The 19,168-nt window shown below is 47.5% G+C and overlaps 1 protein-coding gene across 1 annotated transcript; it reads right to left on the bottom strand.

The window, feature by feature from the left end:
• Nucleotides 1-1,477: 1,477 nt before the first annotated feature.
• LOC148377344 (secretory phospholipase A2 receptor-like) lies at nucleotides 1,478-18,418 on the bottom strand. Its single transcript, XM_088368260.1, has 50 exons — nucleotides 18,251-18,418; nucleotides 15,480-15,688; nucleotides 15,301-15,410; nucleotides 14,912-15,033; nucleotides 14,790-14,846; nucleotides 14,555-14,710; nucleotides 14,382-14,464; nucleotides 13,975-14,095; nucleotides 13,858-13,908; nucleotides 13,620-13,787; nucleotides 13,382-13,498; nucleotides 13,202-13,318; nucleotides 12,138-12,349; nucleotides 11,955-12,064; nucleotides 11,633-11,748; nucleotides 11,511-11,567; nucleotides 11,276-11,431; nucleotides 11,112-11,200; nucleotides 10,571-10,694; nucleotides 10,442-10,492; nucleotides 10,195-10,362; nucleotides 9,944-10,060; nucleotides 9,750-9,869; nucleotides 9,309-9,517; nucleotides 9,126-9,235; nucleotides 8,829-8,950; nucleotides 8,704-8,760; nucleotides 8,469-8,624; nucleotides 8,287-8,378; nucleotides 7,792-7,912; nucleotides 7,673-7,711; nucleotides 7,423-7,593; nucleotides 6,757-6,876; nucleotides 6,543-6,665; nucleotides 6,454-6,483; nucleotides 6,231-6,374; nucleotides 5,992-6,141; nucleotides 5,624-5,743; nucleotides 5,394-5,554; nucleotides 5,193-5,316; nucleotides 5,065-5,119; nucleotides 4,923-4,989; nucleotides 4,605-4,738; nucleotides 4,491-4,534; nucleotides 4,245-4,418; nucleotides 4,023-4,168; nucleotides 3,793-3,951; nucleotides 3,520-3,605; nucleotides 3,267-3,450; nucleotides 1,478-2,775 (listed from the first exon to the last, which is right to left on the bottom strand). The coding sequence occupies exons 1-50, from the start codon at nucleotides 18,315-18,317 to the stop codon at nucleotides 2,620-2,622; spliced, it is 5,952 nt and encodes a 1,983-aa protein (XP_088224386.1). The 5' UTR covers nucleotides 18,318-18,418; the 3' UTR covers nucleotides 1,478-2,619.
• Nucleotides 18,419-19,168: the final 750 nt, after the last annotated feature.

Here is a 19,168-nt window from a genome sequence, read left to right as displayed (position 1 = left end):
GTTGCTTTCCGAATCCATATTCGTGAATTGCATTGCATTGCGTTGCCTCGGAACCTATTCTGTAATTTAGTATTTTTATTCATCGAATGACTGCCCGTTAAATAGGAATAACTTGACCAGAAACTGTTTCTTTAGAACGTGCAGGGTGTGATTCAACCACAGGAGGGCGACAATACCCTGCGAGCATTTTGACGTCGAATAGACGTCTGTCAGTGGATCACCAGCTCCCTGGCCAACAGGGAGCGACAGCGTGTGAGGCTGGGGGCAATCACATCCGACACCCGGACCACCAATACTGGCGCCCCCCAGGGGTGCGTCCTCTCCCCACTGCTCTTCTCTCTCTGCACTCACGATTGTTCCTCAGGCGACGCTCCTGTGAAGCTCCTGAAGTATGCGGACGACGCCACTCTTATCGGACTGATCCAGGACGGTGACGAGACTGCGTACAGACAAGAGGTGCAGCGGCTGCTCAACTGGTGCAGCCAAAACCACCTGGACCTGAGGCCGCTCAAGACCGTGGAGATGACAATGGACTTCAGGCGAGACCCTTCACCACTTTCACCCCTCACGGTAATACCATTCTCTCCACAGACACCTTCAAGTACCTGGGATCCACAATCTTTCGGGACCTGAAATGGACCAGCCACATAGAATCTGTCCGGAAGAAGGCCCAGCAGAGGCTGTACTTTCTGAGACAGCTCAGGAAGTTCAACCTGCCACAGGAGCTGCTGAAGACCATCATCCAGTCCATCCTCTGCACCTCCATCACTGTCTGGTTTGGATCAGCCACCAAAGAAGACAAGCACAGACTGCAACGGACAATCAGGACTGCAGAAAAGACCATCGGGACCAACCTCCCATCTATCCGGCAGGACCAGGAAACGTGCAAGTGACATCTCTACAGACCCTTCACACTCAGGTTGCAGTCTGTTGGAAGTACTCCCCTCCGGACGGCGTTACAGAGCGCTGTACCCCAAAAGCAGCAGACCGAAGAGACAGCTTCTTCCTCCAGGCTGTCGCTTTGATGAACTCACACCTCTCTGAGACATTGCTGTGCAATAACATCCTGCTCTCGACGCTTCATCTTTGAATTTGTACCATGTGTCCTCTCTGCATCCATTGCAGCCTGGTCATTCTGGAAGAGGCGATCCTCCCTCCCATCTGTGGTCTCAGGTTTCTCATTTCCTCTAGTAGGAGTTTTGAGTTTATCCTTGCCCTCCTGGGAGGTTTCAGATCAGGGGATGTTTGAGAATAATTGTCAATTTTTGCACATGTTGTCCTGAATGTGGTTAGCTACCTAAATGTTGTACAGAGAACGAGATGTACCGGAGTCAAATTCCTTGTTTGGCATGCTCAAACTTGGCAAATCAACATTGATTTGATTTTCAGTGTCCAACCTGAGCCAGTAGATGTCACTAGAGTGGAAAAATACCTCTTTAAAATAACACCAAAGGACACGGCACATCGAGGCACTTAATTGTCTTTTTCGCATGCACATTTTTTATTGAATATGTTGACAAGAGAAAATCACTACACTGGCTTTTGTTATCAATACAAGAAAAATAAATTACAGGACTCTCAACTCGTTCTCCAAGCATCACTGCCAATAACAAATCTGCCTTCACACATACACCATTAACTGTATTATTCCGCTTCTTTGTTTTATTCCTCTCATTTTTTTGACGTACTACCAGATAATTCATCCGATCCACCCCATTCCAATTTCAACATATTTCAAATATTCATGTCATGGGTACTTCCATTTTTTTCATTCCAAAAATGTTTTTGCAAAATTCACAAATTTCTAGCCAAATTTTCCCCTCATTTCGAATGGCACATTCGGCATTTCACGTTGATATCGTTCTAGTTTGACATTCACGTCATCATGGACTTTCAAATGTCACGTTTAAAATGCGTGCTAAATTTTGCACAAATCAATTCTTCTCTTTTTAGGACAGAATTCAACTGCTCATCTTATTCCTACCTATTCCAAAACTTCCCACTTAGCAAAAATGTTCAACCTTGCTTACGTTTTTCTCGCGTACCGTTTTTTCAAATTTTCGCTGACCGTTTTTCCTCGCTTAGCGTTTTTTCTCGCCTACCATTTTCCCCTCGCTTACCGTTCACTTACCGTTTTTATCACTTACATTTTCGCTTAGTATTTTCCTGCTTTGTTTTTTGACCATTCTCGCACACCATTTTTTTCTCGCTTACCGTTTTTCTCGCTTGTCATTATTTCTCGCCTTTTCACATCATTCGCTAGCATTCCCCCATTCCCAAGTTTTCATCCAGCTTCTTTGCCTTCACACGCAGTTTCTCAAGACACTACATTCTCTTATCATTACTCATCATCCAATCAGTCAAAATGATCTCTTGCTCGGGCCAGGAAAACTATCTTAACTACAAATACTGCGCATTTCAATGCAATAAACACGAAGCCAGGATGCACAAAGGCAATCAAAAAGAGAAAATAAAAGCATGCAAGTTTGGCTTATTCTCATAGCCAATTAGACTTATATATTAAACTATAAAGTGGTTACTTTTGTACAATTATTCCACAAACCATCTAAGGCTCGTGGAAAAGGCTGTGCCAGTCCTCACATTTTAGCGCAGGCTGGTCTAAGCGGAGCTTTGCTTGATCTCCTTGATGGACACGAGACCCCACACGTTCATCTGCGTGATGCTTTGTAGATCGGCCTCTCGGTATTTGTACGTCACCTTGTCGACGCCGTTGATTGTGATCTGGAAGTGATCGTCGGCGCACTTGATGACAACCTGAGCGACAACAGGACACCATGAAAAAAATCCAGTCATGTGACGTTCACGTTGCCAGTCTTCCGAAGACAATTCATGCTCTTGCGGACATTTCTGAGCAGCATCTCGAGTGGTCGGATGGTTCCTGCACTTCCTTTTGAATGTGACATTTCCATTCCATACTTTTTGTAGTTTGGGAAAGTAAATCACTCCAACCTTTACTCGCTAGCGGCTAGGTGCTCTTCAACCAGTAAATGGCCGCTTCCCATAGGAAACACTCAAGTGTTGTTTAAGATTGAAGTATGTTTAGGGAGGTTCTACAAGACGGAATAGGTTTTGACAGCCACAGTTGTATGAATACGCCTTGCACATACGAACAAAGAACGGAGCGACAATTGGATACAATTAACTTTCCGGCACCAATCAAAGGTAAGGAAAATTCCGCACGAAGGTTTGGAAACCACGAAACTGTAAGGCGGGTGTGTTCAGAAATACGGTGCGATTCACGTCACCTTGACTTCTTGTCCGGGTCCAGAGCTTTGTGTGGGATGCTCCTCTTTTTTGTTCCAAGTTGTGTTCACTCTGGAGTTCAGCCAAATCTTCTTGGTTACAAAGTTCAACTTGAGGAGCAGCGCGACCGCCTTGTCGTCGTTGTCGTTGTCGTTGTCGTCAGGCACAAACAGGCCGACTTTAAACCTGCAACGCAGATGTACAACTGTGTGTTCGTGTGGGAGTGGGTGCAGGGGGCTTGTGGGGTCCTCGTACCAATCTGCCAGTTTATTTGCTCGTCCTGTGATGGTGATGGCGTTGGTCACACGGAGACCTCCCTTCAGTTTGATAATTGATCCAAGCTGCAAACATGTAATCAAAACATAACGGGCCAAAACATCTTGAGTAGAAATCGAATGCGAATGCTAAGATCTGACACTGAAACAAGATTGTGTGGAAATCATTACAACTGTCTTTTGAACCTGTCCAGAAACGTAGGATGCAGAGAGAGAGAGAGAGAGAGAGAGAGAGAGTGTAAAATCAACTCACTGCATTCGCTGACTTGGCGAGCTTGCTTCTGTGCAAGAGTACGCTGTCACCAGAATGGCTCTCCTCTGCCTTCTCTGAGGTGATTGCATAATGCGCTTTGGGCATCTTGCACATGAAGCTGTTGGGTATCTTGCAGCTCATCTGCTTCCATTTTCCAGCCTGAAGGATGAGCATGATGGATTTCAGCGGATCGCGCAGATGCTCTCGCAAACGGTCAATTGGACACGCACCTTTTGCGACATCGCCACACAGTCCTTTTTCAGGTGTTTGGGCTCTTCCGGGGCCCAGTCGGTGAAGGTCACCTCGTGGCGGTCCGACCACTCAAACATGCCGAGGACACTCTGGTCATTCAGTCCGGTCCACATGTCGCTGGTGTCTGCAGAGGACAAAGGCGAGAAGATCTCTCACCCAGCGTTCAGGGGATAGCCGTTCTACGAAGACGCTGTACGCACCGAGGGCGGAAGCATTTTTCACCCACGTCTGCTCCACCTCGGAAAGGATGGACACCAGATTGGCACCCAATTTCTTACAGTCAGCTTGAGCAGCGGCCCACTCCTTCTTGTCCTCAAAAGCTTTGTAGCAGAAGCCCGCAAACTCCTCCCAGGACTCTCCCAAGCATCTCGGCTCTGCGGGTGAGATCCCGTGTGGGGTTAGCAGTAGTTGAGCACTTGACATGAAAAAATTATCCGTTAACTCACCTCCGTCCGCAAATGTGAAGGCCTGATCCGTCGAGTCGGCATTCCTGCAGGTCGCACATGTGACAATGAGCTGGGCCTCTTATTGGTGCTTTGCCATAAACGTTGGCCACTCACTTGAGGGAGGTGATCCCGTTCTGGCCGGAGCCAGCAAAGCCCTTCTTTGCCACGGCTTTCATCACAATACAGTCTCCTCCGATGTCGTCACGAATGACGCCGGCGTGAATAGCGGCCTTGCAGACGCTTGAGTCCTGCACTCACATCAAGTCAAGAACTCAACTGGCGGGTCACGATAGGGAGGATTTGACTTTCTGATTGGTGTGTGGAAATGAAATCATCTTTCAAATGGAACTCATTTGGAAATCCCAATTGAAATGTAGGTTCTGCCAAGAGCCAGTGCCTCTCCAGTCCAAGGGTCAGCAATCACGTACGTACCTTATTGTAGACCAAGGTTCCGGTGACATTGTGTTTGGAGTTGGCGCACTTGGGCGGGCAGTGGAAGCTGCAGAAGGCAAGGACAAGCAAATTGACGACAGGCGCCCACCGTCGTGGAAACACCGGGGCAAGTGCGACTCACGTCATTGCCTTGGTCAAGTGGAGGCTGTTGAACGTGTTGTCACAGGTCATCGTATCTGTCAGACAAAAGGTGATATCAAAAGACGGGTTGTATGTTTTTCCCCGCAGCGGAGGGAGAGACTCGCTTACCGTCACGTGCGCATCCCAAGAGGTCAAAGCTGAGGCCGAAGTCAACGCTGTCCTCCAGCGGCTGGATGCGGACGTGCTGAGCGGAAAACGCAGAGCCAAACCGGTGCTCCCCCCCTCCAGTAAACTAGCAATAGCACTCTCGTTTGTAATGGCAGGTTTGGGCAGCCCGGTCGGCGTCAGGTCGACTGGCTGGCCGCTCACCTTTTCGTCCGGGTGATCAGTCCAGCTTTTGCCGTCAACACTCGTCTTCATCTCAAAGTCGATGACCCAGGACCTTTGGTCAGTGTGAGGACAGCCCTGGGTGATGATCCCGGTCACCTTTCTCACGTGACCGAGGTTCACCTGGATCCAGCTGGTAGAGGCTGCAGGACACAAGTTCGCTCAGGACACCAAATTGCCAGCGCCGAAGTAGCTTTCGGTTGTCTACGTACGATCTTGTGACGGTCTCCAGCAGGAATTCTTGCTCAATTGAGCTTTCTCGGGGCTGGCGTCGCTCATCGAGGAGGAGGCTTCAAACGCTGAGTCCGCCTCGACCAAATTGTCAAGACACACTGAGGACAACCCAGAATCATGTTGCAACCGATCTCTGATAACGGAATCCTTGTATTGTATAGTTTCAGGCATTGTTAGGCGCCGTCGATTCACTAGGCCAATGGTCGCCAAGCTTGTATGGCGAGTGGTCCCCTGAACCTTTCAGTCATCGCATCAACGTCCGTAGCAGACGGACCATTCAATGTGCCATCATACCCCAACTCTGGTCGGGAGATACCGCATTAGACAACAGAGACGTGAAGCCCACCTTTCCGTTCGCAGCTGTAGACCAAGTGCAGGTACTTGGAGACTGCAGGGCAGGTCTCCCGGACGCCCTCAAAAGGGTCAGCAAGACAATATTGACGGTTGTCACATTTCTGCCTGTAGTGAGGGAGGGCTCCTCGCACCACGCAAGTCTCTGCAAGTCACAAGGCCGAGTGGAAGCTTATTTGGCTGCAACGGTCGTATCGTCGGACCACGGACGACGTCGCTTATGTCCTGTCTTACCCTTGGTTGCGTTCTGAGTTGGACAAAGGCTGCCGCTCCTCCGTCCGTAGAAGGCCGACTGGATGCGGATGACGCTTTGACTCTCACTCTGACAAAAGAGGTCGACGTGCTTCTGCTGGTTGCACACAAGGATCTTCCGGAAACCTGCGAGCGCACCGTGGTGTCTTTTTTCCGTCTCGCATCTTTTGACGTCAACCTTCAGGATTCGGGGAGACTGACTTACCGTCATGGCGTGGAGGTTCCGATTTATGTCCTGTGAGGCAAAAGCCAAAGATGGGCATCAACATGAATTGGCCATGAGTCACATCTTACCTCGAGCTTTTTTCTTGCATATGTAGTTCCTCTTCTTCTGGCAGTCGTCAAATTTCCAATTTCCCAGTTCACGTTTAGTGTGAAAGGAAAGGCAGCTTTCACCAGAGGGTTTACTAGGGCTATCTGTAAGGAGACAGCAGATGCTAAGCGCTCCTCTCCATTGCTCCAGACTGTCGGCAACAAGCAACAAATATTGGACGGCGTTTGGGCCGACCTGTGGTCCAGTGGGTGTAACGAAAGGGAGACCCATCAGTCCACTTGAAGCCCTCTTGCGTGATCGTGGTGTTGGTGGCCAACCACAGAGAAGAAATGTGTTGTAGTCCAATGGACAGAACTTTGGATCAAACATGAATAAGATGACATCAGTAAATGCCTTTAAGCTTATACGTATCACGCTTATAAATCCATTTGACGTTTTACTCATTGTGGTCAATATAAAGTGGAACAGCATATCTTTTGTCTGAATTCCTCGTCGTCATAGCGTCACAAGCTCATTTTTACCCCTGTTCCGAATAGCGTCTCAGAGCAAGCCGTTTTGGTGCGGCCTCTTTAAGTTTTTCAGCGAATCCTTCTCTATAATGACTAGTTTCTTTTGTATACTGTCTTTTGTATGGCGGCCTTTTAAAAGCAAGATCTGTCAATACCTATAGCTGTCTTTTTCCGGTCGGATGCGAAAAATGTGCGAAAAATGTCAAGAGAGACAATCACTTGCAGTCAACCGACTGCAAGTGACGTCACAAACCTTTTTTTTTTGTCTTGAGCAATGAAAGACAACTGGCAAAAAGGTTCTTTGAAAATGTCACTTTCTTTGGCATATACGCCAGCCTCTACAAATATCAAGATTCTCAACCAACAGTCCCGATCAAGCCCATAAGCCTGCCTTGTTTGATGGTCTGCTGCTCCGTGTTGTCGGTGATGCTGAGCAGGTCGCCTCCGAGGCGGACGCAGTCGTCTCGCGCCTCCTGCCAGGTCTTGGCATTGTTGCGGTTGATCAGGTAGCAGAAGTCGCTGTCGGGGTTCTCCGCCCACGAGCCGCATTTTTCGCTCCAGCCTGCAAGCAAGACTCGTGTCACTTGAGGGCCAACTGGCCAACGACCAATCACGTGTCGGCCGCAGGATGGTATGCCCACCTGCTTGCGGCTCATCATGGCGAGCCTCTTGGATTTTGGCTGCAAGAACGCAAGGGGGATCAAACATGAGAGAGCAGTGAGAGGTCAAAGGGCAAAGGGAGCTGTGGTGACTTTTGGACCTTTTTTGCAGACAGATGGCTGCTCTTCAGTGCAGGGCCACTGATGAAATTGTCCAGAAGCTGACAGAGCAAAGCAGTCACCGCGTCCTGTAGACGGTTCTCCCCTCAGCGTGACGTAGTCCTGCGGATGACAGGATGGATACCACTTGAGTGCGTTTGGTATTGCAACTCAATTTTTTTTTTCTTTTCTCATTACTGTACTCCATTTTTAGCATCAACAACTACAACGTTCCCATTTGGTTCTTAGACTGTCCATCTGTAAAATTCTGCACTTTTACATGACCAGACAAAAAAATCTGTATAACTTATTTTATTCAAACTTGTCAATTTTATTTGTCTTAAAACAACTGCAAGTTAATCTGTGTTTGTGGCCCAGTCCCTTTGAAACTTTACAACTATTTTTTTCTGCTCTTGCAACATTGTGACCAACCCAACTTTGGCTTTCTCATATCACATTCTACAAACGTTTTAGACAGCTGTAGACGTTTTGCTTACTACAGATGTTGCGTCGTTCCAGGAAAATTTCTTGTCTTTGTTCTTCTTGAGTCCCATGAAAAGCCAATATCCTTTATCATCTCGCACGTGAGCTTGAAGAAAGCAGAACAAGCGCTAGTTGCAAAGACGCTGAGAAGCATTGCGGGATGATCATGGAATTGTCGGTTTGTCTGGGCACTCACCAGCCAAGAATTTGATTTCGTCCTCTGAGTGGATGCTGGCCAAGTGACCTTTCTGTTCTGTGCAAAATGTCTCAGCCGAGTCCCAATTCTTACGTATCCTCTCAAAACGATAACAGGAATCGTCGAACAGGAAGTCGCCAGGGTCGCAGGAGGAAGCTGAAGCCACGAACAAACTTGGATTGGAAAAGCACGGCGGGACGATGCAGGAGTAAAAACAAGAATGACAGCCACTCACTCTCCACTCGATGGTAACCAAAGTCTTTCAAGGAACACTGCCGGCCCTTCGGGCAGTCTGCAGAAAGACCACACCATTAAAATGTCCTTTTGCACATCACCGTGACAACTCCTGAGCAGGCTTACCGTCCAGCGGGCGCTCGCACATGAAGGCCAAGGAGGATCCGCACGAGGCTTGTCGCCACTTTCCTGGCTGACTCTCGGTCCACGAGCCTTGGTTGACGTACACGCAGGACTCTACGTCGGAGCTGTCGGGAGAAGTCATGAAAAGCATCTTACAAACAGGATGAACGGGAGGTTCTTTTCTTGCTCTCTTTCAACAAAAGCCTTTTTTTTTTCTCCCACCCTCGTCACGTGTGCTCTTTCTCATTTTGGAAAGCGGGCCCAAAACCTTGCCTAACATTCAAGACACGACCTTCTTACCTTCTAACCTGACGCGAGTCCCAGTTGGAGTAGCCCGCCATCACGCGGACATCTGACCAAGTCAGCTCCATTTGCTCCTTGTCATACCGACACCAAGCCTCGTCGCAATTCTGCGGAGACCGATCCCGCTTGTCAGTCGCGTGCGTACCAGTAGAGAATCAACTGCTTACGCGTCCGTCTCACCAGATTGGAGAGTCCGATCCAGAAGGGGTTCTTGCCCATTTCCTTCTTCACAAAGGCTTCCTCGTCCGACGAGGTGATGGAGACCAAGTCGCCGCCCTCCCAGAAGCAGTTGTGCCGAGCCCCCAGCCAACCGTTGGGGGTCTCCATCTTCTTGTAGCAACTGGACTGGTGAAGACTCCACCCCTTCTCACACGCTGATTTAGGAATGGCTGAGGACACCATTATTATGCCGTTATTTAGAATGGCAGAAATATAGAATTATCCGCACGTAATGGCATGACTGTCTTGTCAGCATGTTGGGGAAACTAAACTCCAGTGAGTTGTTTACCAATCGTGTCAACTGCGGCACCGAGAATCAAAGGACTTTGGAAAAGACCTTCCTTAATAATACTTTGTATCCGATGACGCAACTCTAAGCATAAGACCAAGGTCAAATCATGCCTCTTCCTCTTCTCTTGCAGATGTAGCTGCTGCGCTTCTCCTCACAGTCGGCTCTTGCCCAGCGGCCGTCGGCAGTGAGCAAGGAAAGGCAGTTTCCACCGGGGCTTTCTCCGGCGATGCCTGGAAGGAGACGACAAATGCTAAGCACTCGTCCGTTTTGTCACCGACAAACTTTCCCCAAGTTATAGGCCGACCTGTGTTCAGGTTTTTGTAAGTGGACATGGATCCGTCAATCCACTCGATGCCGTGAGTGATATTGGCATTGGCGCCCAACCACAGCGTGGGACTGCTCAGAGGACGGGCGTACAGACCTTTGGATCAAAGTTAAACAACGACCAAGAGTTTGAACATCGTACAGGTGCATGTGTAGCAGCAGCATCGTTCCTTCTGGAGTCCACGGGGCATAAACTGTGCGAGCCGCTATCGTGTCCTCCGGGCAGTTTACCTTGTATGAAGGTCTGCTCATGAGAGTGGGTGATGCTGAGCAGGTCGCCTCCGAGGCCGACGCAGTCATCTCGCGCCTCCTGCCAGGTCTTGGCACGGTTGTGGTTGATCAGGTAGCAGAAGTCGTCGGACGGGTTGTCCATCCACCAGCCGCACTTTTTGCTCCAGCCTGCAAGCAAGAGCCGTGTCACTTGAGGGCAAAGTGGCGACCGACCGACCACGTGTCGGCTGCAGGGTGGGGCGCCCACCTGGTCCCCATGTTGATGACGGCAAAACAGGTAGAGCCCCTTGGACCTTGGCTGCAAGAACGCAAGGGGGATCATATATGAGAGCAATGCCAGGTGAAAGGGCAAATTGAGCTGTGGTGACTTGCGGACCTTTTTTGCAGATAGATGGCAGCTTTTCAGCGCAGGACCACTCATCAAATTGTCCAGAAGCTGACAGAGCAAAGCACTCTTTGAGTCCTGTAGACTTTTTTCCCACCAACTTTGTGACGTAGTCCTGCGGACGATACGGCGGACGCCACTTGAGCCCGTTTTGTGTTGCGCTTGGTTGAATGAGTTTTTCCATCCCGTGTTTTAGCATTTCAACTTTCTTTTGGTGAAATCACAACTTTGAGCTTTTCGGTGAAAACCGCAAACCCGAACCAGTTTCGTCATGTCATCCTGTTTAATTCTCCGGATTGCCGTCAAATTCTGCACTTTATCCGACAAGACAGATTCCTTTTTTTTTTTTTTTAAATCTCATTCAAGTTTTCTTGTTCATTTTAATATCATTCGAAAGGAGAAATGGCAAGTTTGCTCCTCAAACGTTCCAGCTTACATACATATAAAGCATTTATCTATTCAATTCCAATCTTTTGCCTTCGGGTAGAGGCAAATGCCAACTTTTTTAGAGCGCAGTGAATTTTTTACTTACTGAAGATTCTCCGTCAATCCACTCAACGTTGTTTTTCTTCTTCTTCAGTCCCACAAAAGGCTGAGATCTTCCTGCATCTCGCATGTGAGCTTGAGGAAAGCAGATCAAGCGCTTCAGTACAAAAAGAGCAACCGCTTGTCGGATGTTTCTTGGCAGTTGCTGACCTGCCAAGAAATTGCCTTCCTCCGTTGAGAGGACGCTGGCCAGGTGACCTTTGTGTCCTTTGCAAAACCTCTCGGCGGCCCTCTGCACCTTCTTCGTCTCCTCAAAACGATAGCAAGAATCGTCAAACAGGAATTCGCCAGGGTCGCAGGAGGAAGCTGAAGCCACAAACAAGCTTGGATTAGAAAAGCACGGCGGAATGGTGCAAGAGTAAAAACAAGCGTGGCAGCCACTCACTCTCCACTCGAAGGTAACCAAAGTCTTTCAAGGAACACGGCCGGCCCTCCGGGCATTCTGCAGAAAGACCACACCACAATAGATACGTCCCTATCGACATGACAACTCCTGAGCAGGCTTACCGAGCAAGGAGCGCTCGCACATGAACGGCAACGAGGATCTGCACGAGCCGTGTCGCCACTTTCCAGGCTCAGTCCACGCGCCTTGGTTGACGTATGCGCAGGACTCTACGTCGGAGCTGTCGGGAGAAGTCGTGAAAAGCATCTGAGTATTTTTTCTTGCTATCAGAAGTCGTGAAAAGCATCTGTATTTTTTCTTGCTATCTGATGAAAAATTGACTAAAGGCCTTTTTTTCCCCCTCATCACGGTGCTCTTTCCCAATTTGGAAAGGGGCCCCAAAACCTCGCCAGACAGTGAAAGGACATCAAGACGTGACTTTTTTACCTTCCAACCTGACGCGAGTCCCAGTTGGAGTAGGTCGCCATCACGCGGACATTGGACCAAGTCATCATCTTTTGCTCCTTGTCATACCGACACCAAGGCTCGTCGCAATTCTGCAGAAACCAATCCCGCTTGTCAATCGCGTGCGTACCAGTAGAGAATCAACTGCTTGCGCTTCCGTCTCACCAGATTGGAGAGTCCGATCCAGAAGGGGTCGATGCCCATTTTCTCCTTTACGAAGGCTTCCTCGTCCGACGAGGCGATGGAGACCAGGTCGCCGCCCTCCCAGACGCAGTCTTGCCGAGCCCCCAGCCAACCGTTGGGGGTCGCCATCTTCTTGTAGCAACTGAAGCCGAAAGGGAGCCAGCCGTCGGCCATATCACATGACTTCTGATCGACTGAGGAAACATTTGGGGAATTGTAGAATATTTTTATTATATAATAATATCCATCCATCCATCCATCCATTTTCTGTACCGCTTTGTCCCCACGGGGGTCGCGGGTGTGCTGGAGCCTGTCCCAGCGGTCATCGGGCAGTAGGCGGGGGACACCCTGAACCGGTTGCCAGCCAATCACAGAGACAACCATCTGCACTCGCACTACGGGCAATTTAGACTACTCAATCGGCCCGTCAAGCATGTTTTTGGAAAATGGGAGGAAACCAAAGTGCCCAGAGGAAACCCAAGCGGGCTCGGGGAGAAATCGGATGTGGAATTGAACTGGCACCCTCCTAACTGTGAGGCAGACGTGCTAACCAGTGCGCCACAGAGCCACCTCCTTTTTTTTTTTTTTTTAAAATAGCACTTATCTGTTTGGGCCTCTGGACGTGGGTAGAAAATAGAATCGGGTCTGCTGGGTCCCATCCAAATTTAACCATCAAGCAGTCTTGTTTGTGACCATCTCGGGGAAAGAAATTATATATCGGCTGTCTGGGATCAGACTTTTAACAATGAGTGGTTTGGATTGTGACCGTTTAGGGTAGCGACTCAATGTAAAAAACACAAAGACACGCTGACCGGCGAATACAATTTATCAGGTTTTTTTTGCTACAGATTGTCGTGGAAAACAAGAAATTCAGACCAGCTGCAGTCTTCATTCCAGTTTTGCCGATTGCGTTAGCTCCATGACTTGACAATTGACACGCTCACAAAGAGAAGCACGCTGGTACATTTCATCGAGAGGACTTCAGAAGCCTTCTCAAATCTTAGCGTTTGACAACATCAGTGCGAATCGGCCAAGCGTCACGTTACCTCTTCCTCTTCTCTTGCAGATGTAGCTGCTGTTTTGTTGGCAATGGTGAAATTTCCAGCCACCGTTGTGGGTGACAAAGTAAAGGCAGCGTCCGCCAGCGGCGTCAAAGGCATTATCTGGAAGGAGACGACAGATGCTAAGCGCTAAACCAACAAACATTTGACGGATTATAGACCGACCTGCTGTCAGGTTTTTGTAAGTCAACGGGGATCCATCAGTCCACTTGCTGCCTTCAGTGATATTGGCATTGGCGCCCAACCACAGAGTGGGACTGGTCACGACAGTGCCGTACATAGCTTTGGATCAAAGTTAAACAACGATCAAGAATACGAACATTGTACAGGTGCGTGTGTAGCGGCGTTGTTCCTTCTGGAGTTCATGCGGCATGAACTGTTCGAGCCTCCATCGTGTCCTTACCTCGTATGAAGTTCTGTTCAGTGTCGTCGGCAATGCTGAGCAGGTCGCCTCCGTGGTCGACGCATTTGTCTCGCGCCTTCTGCCAGGTCACGGCATGGTTGCGGCTCATCAGGTAGCAGAAGTCGTTGGATGGGTTGTCCATCCACCGGCCGCAATTTTCGCTCCAGCCTGCAAGCGAGAGCCATGTCACTTGAGGGCCAACTGGCGACAAGAGCGCGACCACGGATGTGACTCCCACCTGGCCTGAATATTGACGACGAATGAGCGGTAACAGCCTCTCGAACCTTGGCTGCAAGTGGGATCAAGTATGAGCGCGCGCGTGAAAGGGCAAAGAGAGCCGTCGTGACTTTCAGACCTTTTTGGCAGATGGTTCGAAAACGGTTATCGGTGCAGCCGTATAAATGAAGAAGTGCATCACTGTAATAAACACCAACGCAGTCTGTATCGTCTAGTAATTGCAATCCTGGGGTGTCGGCCTGCACACACGACAGAGGTTTGGAGTGCATGAAAGCTTTTCCTTTTTTTTTTTTTTGCTCTTTCAATTCCAATTCTAATTGCCATCGAACTTGTTCCAGCTGATTTTCTGGAAAACATTTATTTGCAGCTCTTCTCTGAACATTGCGGCCATTCCGGATAAAGTTTGACTTTTTTTGTTTTTGTTCAAGAAAATGTTCATTTCCTGCTTAAATGACACTTTGTATCTCACTTTTATGTCATTCTGGACAAATGACAACGTTTTAGGTAACTCAACATTTCACTTACGGTAGATGTTCCGTCAGTGAACTTAAAATTTTTTGCCTTGTTCCTGAGTCCCACCCAAGAACAGTGATTGTTTCTTAAGTGACCTTGAGAAAAGCAGAACAAGCGCAAGTTACAAAGATGCTGGTGAGCAATGCGGGATGATCATGAAATCGTCGGTTTGTCTTGGCGCTCACTTGACAAGAATTTGATTTCGTCCTCTGAGTGGACACTGGGCAGATGACTTTTGCGTGTCTTGCAGAAGTTCTCAGCTTCATTCCAATAGTAATAATTCTGAGAGAAATGATAGCAAGAAACGTTGAACAGGAATTCGCCGGGGTCGCAGGAGGAAGCTGAAGCCACAAACAAACTTGGATTAGAAAAGCACTGCAGGATGGTTCAGGAGTAAAAACAAGCGTAGCAGCCACTCACTCTCCACTCGATCGTAACCAAAGTCTTTCAAGGAACACTGTCGGCCCTCCGGGCAGTCTGCAGAAAGACCACACAATTGAAATGTCCCTTTTGACATAATATGACAATTCATGCGGGCTTACCGTCCGGCGAGCGCTCGCACATGTATGGCAACGAGGATCCGCACGAGCCGTGTCGCCACTTCCCTAGCTGTCGGTCGGTGTACTCGCCTTGGTTGACGAACGCGCAGGACTCGACGTCGGAGCTGTCGGGAAAAGTTGTGAAAAGCATCTCAGTAATTTTTCTTGCTTTCTGATGAAAAATTGACAAAAGCTTTGATTTCCCCCTCATCACGGTGCTCTTTTCCATTTTGGAAAAGCGACATTTTGACAGTAAAATGGCGCAAAAACGTAACCTCCTTACTTTCCGTTTAGACCTTCAGTCCAGTTGGAGTAGGTCACCGTCACACGGCCATCCATTTTGGAAAGGGGCCCCAAATCCTTGCCTAACATTCAACACATGACCTTCTTACCTTCCAACCTGACGGTTGTCCCAGTTGGAGTAGCTCGCCGTCACGCGGACATCGGACCAAGTCAGCTCCTTTTGCTCCTTGTCATACTGACACCAAGCCTCGTTGCAATTCTGCAGAGACCAATCCCGCTTGTCAATCGCGTACCAGTAGAGAATCAGCTGCTGCCGCTTCCGTCTCACCAGATTGGAGAGTCCGATCCAGAAGGGGTTCTTGCCCATTTCCTTCTTCACAAAGGCTTCCTCGTCCGACGAGGCGATGGAGACCAGGTCGCCGCCCTCCCAGACGCAGTCGTGCCGAGCCCCCAGCCAACCGTTGGGGGTCTCCATCTTCTTGTAGCAACAGGAGCCGAAAGGGAGCCAGTCTTTCTCACACGCTAAGCCCGGATCAGCTGAGGACACATTTGAGACTTGTATGATGGACGTACTGGCATAACTGTCTTGTCATGGCATTTGTATCGGGATTTGTTTCACCAAATGCTTCAATGCAGCATTCATTCCAGTGCATGTTTCTCCATTTGCACTTAAGATGACATCCTGTGTTATTTTTTCAGATTTGTATTAAAGTCCTAAATGACATTCAAAAGCAAACAACACACTTAACACACCTCACTGTCAGTGACTATTGGACGAAAATGAAAATGGATCAGCTCTCAAAAGGATAACGTTAAAATAGAGAAAAGAAGCTTGAAATTAAGTCGTTTGTGGTGGAGTTTTGCTTGCATCGACAATGTGGCAGGCAGCTTGCGACTATGAGCTCACCACTCACAATGGCACTAAATTGTACACTTAGCCCACAAAAGACATTAGCAAATACGCCCTCGTGTGGAGGATTTCTGTACTGCTCGCTGAGAACCTGATGTGGCTCCTTTGTTAGCGACAGCAATAAAATGGGAGAACGTGCTATCAAGTTGTTCTTGAAAAGATCCCCTTGTGGAGTAACCAAACTTGGTTTTCTTGCAAGTCACTTTTTTTATTCCTTTACCTCAGGGGTCGGCAACCCAAAATGTTCAAAGAGCCATATCCCCCCCCCCCCCCCCAAAAAAAAAACCATAACTATCCGGAATCGCACAAATTTAAATAAAAGCCTTTTAGAAGGCAACATAGACTGTCAATAAATAAGCTGTATGCCTACCATTAAAATAATTAAGTATACTACAAATACAAAATGAACATTCCTGATTTCATGTCTGTTTTCACTGCAGCGCATCCTGGAGATAATTAGGCACCAGGGAACTATTGATGTACGAGTTCACGTACCTGCATTGGAGAGCTGTCTGTTCGATATCTGTCACGTCACACGACTCTTCACAGGCAATTGAGAAAGCTGGAGCTGAATTAATATCCTTGATTTGCCGATCGGTGATATTGTTTGCCATTTTAATGTACCTTTCCCTTACTGTCCGAAAATAGGCACTCTTGATATTTTAATGAATGAATCCTTCACGTGCTCGCTATCGGTTTTCCGCGCTTTATTATCTCCTGGGCTGCAACAAAACTTGCAGCAGTAGTTTGGAGATGCAATCCACTTCTTGAAACTGGTTTTTCGGTCCTCAAATCTCTCCACCTTCACTGCAATTGCACCTTTCCTCACAGTTCCAACTGGGTGATCGGCGGCAAATTTAGCATGCTTTAGCTGAAATTGTCACTCCAAATTCCTCCTCTTGTTATTTGACAACGTCTCGTTGCATATCAAACACGCAGGCAAATGCTTCAGCATTGGCAATGAAAGCAAATAATTCAGTCCATTCTTTCTTAAAGCCTCTGTTCTCATCAGCAGTTCTACTCTTTTTGCCTTTTGAATCCATGGCCCGACACTCACGTACCTGTTTGTTTACAACTCGCCTCCGCATTTTTGCGCCATTCTGAAATTTGGTATTTTTAATATATTTACAACTACATCCATTTTTACAGCATGACAATGTGTCATGATTACCATTTAAAAAACATATTTAAAATAACCATTTTTCCATTTTCATGCACTTTTGCAAAAGCTCCAGGGAGCCGCTAGAAGATGCTAAAGAGCCGCATGTGGCTCTGGAGCCGCGGGTTGCCGATCCCCGGTTTACTTTCACAAGATACGTGATAGATGTGGTTTTGTGGCCGTGACTCGGGCAGTAGAGCGGGTCGAGCAATGCTTCCTCCTACTCTTTTTCGAGCAATCTTTATTGTTTTGCTTTGTTATTGTTTTGTTTCATGGACTTAAATTTGGCACTTTAAAGTGTCATTAGTTTTATTTTTCTCTTTTTATGTTTTAAATCTGTTCGAAATAAAGATATGTCATCATTTTGGGCTTCGATCCGGGCCCAAACCTGCGAGTTAGATCGAAGCCAAAGTGGTGACGTAGTTTTTAGTTTGTCATAATGGATTGGCCGGTGACGTCGTTTGCTCGTTAAACAAGAAATAAATTCAAAATCATCCAGAAGACCTTTAAGTTAGTCATTGGTCACTTAATTTTTATTCTACTACAGTTTATTCATCATTCCTGAATGCAAAGGATCTAAAGGTTGTACCTTTATCATTTTATGTGGCCCACAAAGACAAATTGTGCATCAAATTTGTGTCATTACTGGAATTGCAAATTGTCTTTACTTTCAATATCTTTCTTTTTTTAATATTTGACCAGTTTTTACTCGTCTGATTTGAAAACGAGCTATTTGTCCGTTTGTTTCGTAGCTCTTAGCGTATATGAGTTGCTCATACATTTATTTGGGTTGACAGTCATAATGGCCCTCCGAAAGAAACTATGAATACAGTGCGGCGCCCGGGAAAAATGAGTTTGACACCCCTGCTTTAGATCCTTTGCATCCAGGACTGATGAGAGGCATACTTTTTAAAGTCAAAAGTCGAAGAATTCTCACTTTAAAGTCAGAATCCTGCCACCCCCTTTTTTCCCTTCACCGGCCCTAATCCTCATCCGTACCAATCCAACTCCGAGATCGCAAATTACTCACTTGACGAAGTCCACGCGGCGCTCAACGCAAGAATACGCACAAGGCGCGCGGCCAGTGGGTTTGTCATCGCTCACGGGAGAGGAGATTCCACGCAAATAGTTTGCAGTCAACAATTCGACTCCAAAGCAAATGATGGACGGACTATACCAGTCACAAAACGCTTGCGTTGTTTGATATCACTAGGACGTCGGCCAGCACGTGACGTCACAAAAGCTCCTAACACGTTTGCACGCCTTTGACCAGGCGAGAGTGGACGTGACATCGTAGACGCCTTTCACTCGCAATAAAAAAGAACGCAAGTGACGAGTTTTGTCACTTACAAACCTTCGAGTTGGGTTTGGATCAGAGCCAAAGTAACGCCATGTTTTGTGTAAACGCATATGGCAGCGGCACTTTAGAAATGACTGTGTAAGGGATCACCGAGGATAAAAACACAATAATTGCTCAATGGAATACCTGTTCAAACCAAAAATAAACTTTTCGTTTCAGCATCAATCTACAGTTGTGTTTAAACACAATTATATTCATCACAGGGCCACTCAGAAATAGAAAAGCATTGGCGCTCATTGGAAACCTGGTCACCGTCTTCATGGAAAACACTACCATGATCGACAAAACGGAATCCTGTCTAATGTGCCTGGACAATTCATCTTTTAGGCTCTAGAATTTAGAATAGAAAAAGAAAGAGGCTGAAGCAGCAAAGTTAGTCAAATGCAAAATTTCCATTCACTACCAAAAACCTATGGGCTCGACTCCACACTTGAAATCGAAATCCACCCATTCCTTTCTAACTTGTTTTGCAAATGAACCACACGTGCTTGAATTTTGAGAGACCACTTTCATTTTCCATTGCAAATATACATTTTGAGATGGTGGACTGCATAAAAAAAGCAGGAGAGTTTTGCTCCAATTGTGTTG

This window comes from Syngnathus floridae, unplaced genomic scaffold (genome assembly GCF_059516105.1).
Source record: "Syngnathus floridae isolate MCC-2025c unplaced genomic scaffold, RoL_Sflo_1.0 HiC_scaffold_219, whole genome shotgun sequence".
In the NCBI taxonomy this organism is placed as follows: Eukaryota; Metazoa; Chordata; class Actinopteri; order Syngnathiformes; family Syngnathidae; genus Syngnathus; species Syngnathus floridae.
The sequence above is the reverse complement of the archived record's forward strand: the minus strand, read 5'-3'. Positions and strand labels throughout refer to the sequence as shown.

Coding starts and splice junctions, on each gene's coding strand:
- LOC148377344 (XM_088368260.1), bottom strand. CDS start 18,317: ATGACAAACCCACTGGCCGCGCGCCTTGTGCGTATTCTTGCGTTGAGC. Junction 14,465..14,554: donor CGAAATCAAATTCTTGTCAA/GTGAGCGCCAAG, acceptor GCTTTTCTCAAG/GTCACTTAAGAAACAATCAC. Junction 5,555..5,623: donor CTGGAGACCGTCACAAGATC/GTACGTAGACAA, acceptor TGTGTCCTGCAG/CCTCTACCAGCTGGATCCAG.